Here is a 6,754-nt window from a genome sequence, read left to right as displayed (position 1 = left end):
ACGAATTATTCAAGCAAAAATTAGAAACGCTTTAGGATTAGTTGCCATTGCGCGATGGAAACGGCGCCTTCCAATCCAACCCAAACATTTCAACTTAATTTATTTTATGATTTTTACTTACCTAGATGCGAGTGCCAAAAATGGGTTCCTGCTTGTGCCGCCTTAAAACTGTACCTAAACGTGGTTCTGGGCAAAATAGGACACTGAGTCACATACGGAACCCCATCCATATACGGGGTGTCTCTCATATGCTGTCCATGCCAATGGATTGTTGTCCCCTCGGACATCAGCAGGTTCTTCACATCTACGACTATCTCATCATCCTGGCACACCTGAAAAAAATCCCGAGTGTTACATTTTAGTGTCATAGGCGGGTTTTTTGGGGCGTTTTCACCTCTATGGCGGGTCCAGGAATTTTTCTGTTTACCGTGACCACTCCCCTTTCATGTCCATCCCCCGGGACGCAATCCACTCGAAAACAGTCCGATTGATTTCGAGAACAATCGTGACAAGCTTTCGATAAAGTGTAGTAATTTTCGACTTCAAAATTATAATGACAAGTCATGGGTTTATCATGGATGCACTTGCGGGCACATGGATGAGGATCTTCTTCGTATGTGTACTGTTTAGTAAAGGAATTCGCGTCTGAAACAACAGACGAAAGGTCTCATTTAGGGGAAGAAATTTCATTAAAATATTTCAAAAAACTGCACTAGATTCGACTCGGATGCGGATTGCGGATGGATCCTTAAAGAAAATTGCGGTGACAAAACTGGCTTAATCATTCTATGCAAATATGATACTACATGTAATTGATTGAAAGGTATAGGCATTTTCCGAGGTTCTGACCTTCACAACTCACTTTAGCATGGAATGCTAATGGTGTAAAGTCGAGCTTTTATGACTATTACCCGGATTTACCGAGATATTATAAAACAGGACTCAATTACCAGCAATACTCTCATTTGATAATAAAGTTTATGATGTTTTTAATTTTTTTCTAGTGCGTTAGAATTCTGTTAATCCGAGAAAAAGTCTGGAGGAGTTTTGATTTTGCACTTGCAATGCCAGCAGGAGTCCTTGAACAATAACAAAAAATCACGATTTAGGATAATTTCAGTTTTTCGGGCTTTTAGATCACAGGTGGCTTTAGCACCTCTGAAGATGCAAATATTTTTTTCACAACCCCTAAAAGCCCGAACAACTCTCCAGTTATTCTGGCTAGTTTTGTTAAAGTGCGTTTATTTCGGCGTTTTTAATGCGAAAAAAATCGCAAATTTTTGTTGGCTTAACTACTAAAAGTCCCAAAATTTTCCGGTAAACGTAAACTCACAAACGCGATACATTTGATTTACACCAGCAAAATCGAACTGAAATAGTTGAAAGAACATGCTAATTGAAATGTTTTTAATCAATGAAGTATGATTCTCTCAAGGCTGGCTTGACGAGCCATTAGATACAGCCTTGCCCATCACAATGCAACGCATCGCATCACTTTTAGCATAGTTTACAGCTACTGAAAATTGTCCAATAAATAATAATGCATAATAATTAGTAATAGACAAACACCTACCATTAATCCCTGCAAAGGCTACAGCAGCATTGCATGCGACCGCAACAAGCCATAAATGTTTCCACATGGCATCTGAAACATTTTTTTCTTACTTTATCTAGTGGAAAATTCGTTGTTTGAGTCGATCGAAACAAAGCTGTTTAATATTATATTATTAAATTTAAGATTTTTATTTAAAATTGCAATAAAACGCTTGACTATTCCAACCGGAGAAATAATAAAAAGTTTAGGACTATAATTGATTGTAGTAGGTACAGAAAACCTATTAAAAGCTAAGTAGAAAAAGGTTTATTTTTAACATCGAGACTATTTCCGAGAATCCGGTAAAGTACATATTTAATACAGTTAATAGAAAATTACCCAGCCTCGTGTGTCCTGACCAAAAAAATGCCATATAATCACACGTATTTGGTCGATTTGCGATACACTGGGGGAATTAAAACTATTTAAAAATAGCTAACCCATTAAACAATGTCAAGAAACCCAGCAAATGAGCTGTTGTTAATAGTTGTGCGAAATTATGATCATTTACACAAAATCCCGCTATCGTTTGAGATAAGCTGGTTGTAAATCCGTTCAGAACCCAACCGAGATTAAATCGGCTCATTAAATTTGCATTTGCTTTTTGAGAGTGCCATCAATTTTAATCTTCGCTGGGTTTCGGCCCCGTATAGGGTTTTTCCTGCAGAAATCATGACCAAGCGTTGTCCACCTGCTGAGATCATCCGGAAACCATATGTAGGAAAACTGAAGATTTTTTTGGGTTTTTTCGTTCGGTCATCTAAGCAAAAGTTACCAGTTTTGCGGGTCAATACGATTGTAGTTGTGGGGAAATTCCGAAATGGAATCGTTTCTTTTAGCTAATGGCTCTAAGAAGCAAAGTACTGAGAAACATAATTTTATTTACACATTTATCAGACATCTGGAAAATGCAATCAATAATATAAATTTCCAAAAGATGCCCAATTAGAAAAATTTTCGGGAAGAGGTATCGTGGATTTTCAAAAACTTTGGTAGGTCGAATCTTTTCATACCGAAGCTTTGAGGCATCCTCGTAAACTTTTCCCGAAACTATTTAGTTTTTAAGTAAAAAAGGCGTCTTGAGACTTACTGGAAAAATCTGTAATTTCAGAGCAATTTTCAGTTTCCCAAACATGTGCAAGACCAAATCGATCTACTTTTTCAATGAGCTCTCAGGACTAAAACAAATCAAATCGATTTTTGTATTCCGAAAAAATTGAAAAGCGAGGTCTTTAAGGACGAAAAGTAAAGTACCTAATAAAATTCATGAAAAACTCGTTTTGGGAAATTTCAAATTACTCGAAAACTATTGACACTTTAAATTCAAAACTATGCAGTTTCAAGAAAAGTTGATGAGGAGGAGGAGGATCCTTCAAAGGTACTGTCCAAGCAGATTTTGCACTTCCAGATGGAAGTGCTAAGATTCTCGTGAAGAAATTAAATGTTAAATACTTGTTAAGGGAGCGCGCTGTTAAATAGGAAATTATTGCCAAAAACCTGCATATACCAATAAGTAAAACAAAGGAGAGAAACCAACATTTAAATAAAGTGACACAGCAAATATCAATAGGAACAAACTGAAAAAAGAATCCTTGTAGAAAAATTGACGGTTTAAACGGTTTAAACCTGCTATTGATTTATTTTGTATCGCAACCATTTATTAATGACCATGAATCCGGAGAAAAAACCAGCTGTATAAAAAAAACAACTAAAGAATAATCCGGGACAATAGAAACAACTTAAACTTCTCACAAATGGCAGCGTCCAACAGTCAGTACTTCGACTAAGTAATTTAGCATAATTTGTGTATTTTGCAACAACAATGCAAGCGTCAATTAGTAAAGCACCTGTTAGAGGCTTCTATAAAATTAATAAATAATTCACGAGGAAAATGTTGCAAGAATCATTATTACAAAACACTTTGCCATCGATTGACACTCATCTAGTTTTAATTATTATATTTATCATGTGATGTTCGCAACCTTAGATATGAAGGTTTCTCTCTTCGGAATGTTTATTTACGACTGAGTATGAATGAAAAATGTGTGCGATTGTTTCACAGGTAAATGTGGCGTAATTTTGTATGATGTTCAAATTAAATAGGTTTTCAACTGGATAGTTTTTCAGGCATTTATGCTATGGTGGAAGAGAATTTCTTCCGGACGTTTATCTTTATTATCATGTACAGAATCTTCCATTAGTGTGAAATAGTTTAATTGCGTCTAAACGGTTACAGATAAACAAAAAACACTATGCAAAAAATATTTCCTAGTATAGACAAAACTTTCGTTTCTTATCTGAATTATGCATGAAATTTTGTGCATCCTTTTCCCGCATCCTTGACCGGCAATTTTTTTTGCTAGAATATTCCTTGCTATGGGTAATTTGAAAATTAACTGTTCGGAAAAGGTAAGAAATAGCAATTTGATTCTTTCTTCAGCTTCGCTTTCTTAACGTTTCATTAGGTGTTCAGCAGAATTTTCAACAAATTATCAAATTTCGAACATATCGATTCAAGAAAACCTTTCTTCGAAATTTTTATTTTAATTTTTTCAGTTTGTATGTCTATTGGTGTCAAACCACGCAGAAAAATATATGGTTTCCAACTAGAAAAATGAGTTTTAGTCAATTGAATTATTTGATATTTGAAAATTTAGAAGAACGAAATAGAAGGTCCATTTCTTGCACTAAAAGCTGAAAAAAGGTGCAGAGTGAGCTATCTCTTACCGTTACTGAGAAAATAATTTTTACAATTCTTTATTAGTTTTTATAATATTTTTATTTTCGTAAATCAGTTCAATGCTAGAATTCACAAAAGTTTGGGTGTAAAAATAAATTTAAAAAAAAGTTAACTAGAAAATAATTTTTGCATATGCAGAAATTAAGCAATACGTTTTTTTCGCTCCATGGCACCCTTTCTATTATATTGCAGCTACTCAGAGACAATTTTATTACTTTATATTATAATAAAATATTTTTAATTTAGCGTTAATGTTTTAAACAGTAAACTTAGATTGTATATAGTTTCTCATTTTGCAGACTTAATTATTAGCAATAGCAATTTCATTTCAACTTGTGAAACATGTTTGTAATCCCTACTGATATGAATATCACAAAAAGCCGCAAATACATGCAAGAAGCTTGATAAAGAAAACAATTAGAATAATTGTGCCTATTTCTCAATAAAGTTGTTGCATAAAAACCAGGCAATTTACCAAAGTTTACTGACTTCATAAACTGAAAATAAATAAAAGCCGAATGGACTTAACATTTATTTTCAAATTTTACAAAAAACAGTAAAAATTCTTAGAGATTTCTATGTATGAAGATAAATAGAAGACGGATTTAAGACCAAATACTGTTTCAATATTTTATAAAAAATAGTCAAAACTCTTAAGAGATTTCTATGTAGAATTTAATTTGTTTCCTAAGAGCTTACCAGCTGAGAAAATCCCAAAAAAACACTCAACCTCCTAACTACTGAAGCACCAATTAATCGTATTGTTTTTTCTTCTTTGATTCAGCAAAATTTTGCTGAATTACCGTCAACTCAAAACTAAATAATGCAAAAGATTTTGCGTTTAAGGTAAATACTGCAGATTCAAAGTGCCGCCCAATGGAGGGGATGACTGATTAAGCTTAACGGGGGAATTCTACACCGGTACCACTTTGAGGAAGTTCTGGTAAATCCACTCTTTGATGGTCAATTCAAATGAGTAGCGAATACCTGTTTTAATCCGGAATTACCCATACATCAATGTTCTTCAGAAAGTGATTAATGATGAATGAACGTGACGTATGACCGCATAATCAATAGTAAGAATGCGTAAAATATATATGAGTTAAGGGACTTTTGAGGGATTAACTAATCATACAAATAAAGAAAAACGCTTCTGATTTTAAGATGCAAAAGTAAAAAAATAAACAACTGTTCTTAATAGGTCCAGAAAATTTTAAACCTGAGTGTTTGTGTATGTTATGTGTGGGTATTTTTGCAGGTAAAAGTGGTTATTTTGAACGTCTCTCCACTTGAGGCTTTCTGCAGCTTGATTATAACTAATCGATTTGGGCTGAAAAGATTTAAGTGGAAAATCAATTCGAAACGTATTAAATACGTTCAGATCATCGCTATTACATCTAACTTAAGTTAAGCGGTTCTTTACCTTTGAAGGTGGGAATCCCATCAAGTTAATATTTAATTAATGTGCATATGAATATGCGGAATCCAACCAGCTCAGTACAAGACTCTAGATCCTTCTGATCTGAATTAAACGACAATTTTGGCTCAATTTGAGGGATGTTTTTGCAGTTTTGATGTTGACTCGACGGTCAATATACTCAAACACCCTGTTATTGAGGCGATTTGCAGGAAAAAACGGTGCATTAAGCTCAAAAAACACGCATGTAAAATTTTGAAGTTTGAGTCTTTATAAACAGTTGCTTATATAAGTAAAATCTTATGTTTATTAATAATATAATACTAATTTGAGAGTAATTTAACATTATTTCATGGAAAGGATTGCTTGAAAATTAAAGAAAATAAATTACAAATACGCTTTTGGATTCTGGAGACTTGGGAGATTTTGGTACTTTCGAGTATAGGAGTTACAATTAGATTATAGAAAATTAGATGGAATTAAAAATAAAATTTAAAATTTTCCCAAATTTCCTGATTTTATCTAATACAGTATAAGTTTTAGTTTCAACATGAGCTCGATATATCGGGAAAACAATGTTCAGCTCACCCTGTAGGTAAAAGACATACGCGAAAAATTGGAAAATCGTTTCGAGCTGCGAGGGCTATCTTAATGCAATTTATCTTCAAATGCAAAAAAAAATTCAATTTTAAATCGGAATTTTAGAAATTTCGTATGGGTTTATTTTCCACCCTGTAAGAACTAAACAAACTTTATATGCGGCACTAAACTTTTTCAAAAACACCTACCGACTGAAAAACAATTTGACTAGAAAATCAAATCGCTCACAATAATCAACTTTCAAAGTTAGGGCAAACTTGGCCTCGAAACGATTATTTTGTTGAGCAGTTTATTTAGGATTTTTGCAAAAAAAACTAAAATCTCTCAAAATTTACATTATTTTCATTGCAAAAACTCTGATATTCTCTGGAACATACACTCTAGAACCCTCTAATCCAAAATA

General features: G+C 33.5%; 1 protein-coding gene across 2 annotated transcripts in view; it reads right to left on the bottom strand.

Moving 5' to 3' along the window:
- Positions 1-5,211, bottom strand: part of LOC109539707 (iron transport multicopper oxidase fetC) — a 10,173-nt gene extending 4,962 nt beyond the window's left edge. The window contains exons 1-4 of one of the 2 annotated variants that reach the window (XM_019907642.2): positions 5,034-5,211; positions 1,574-1,645; positions 395-645; positions 122-332 (exon numbers count right to left, since the gene is read on the bottom strand). In XM_019907642.2, coding sequence (XP_019763201.2) covers positions 122-332; positions 395-645; positions 1,574-1,640 — 529 coding nt within the window. In that variant the 5' untranslated portion in view covers positions 1,641-1,645; positions 5,034-5,211. Of the gene's footprint in view, positions 1-121; positions 333-394; positions 646-1,573; positions 1,646-1,933; positions 2,529-5,033 lie in introns of those variants that run through there. The other variant, XM_019907641.2, reaches the window with a different exon arrangement.
- Positions 5,212-6,754: the final 1,543 nt, after the last annotated feature.

This window comes from Dendroctonus ponderosae, unplaced genomic scaffold (genome assembly GCF_020466585.1).
Source record: "Dendroctonus ponderosae isolate FM_Combo_2020 unplaced genomic scaffold, Dpon_F_20191213v2 Dpon_F_20191213_7, whole genome shotgun sequence".
NCBI lineage: Eukaryota > Metazoa > Arthropoda > Insecta > Coleoptera > Curculionidae > Dendroctonus > Dendroctonus ponderosae.
This window is presented reverse-complemented; position numbering and strand designations above follow the sequence as displayed.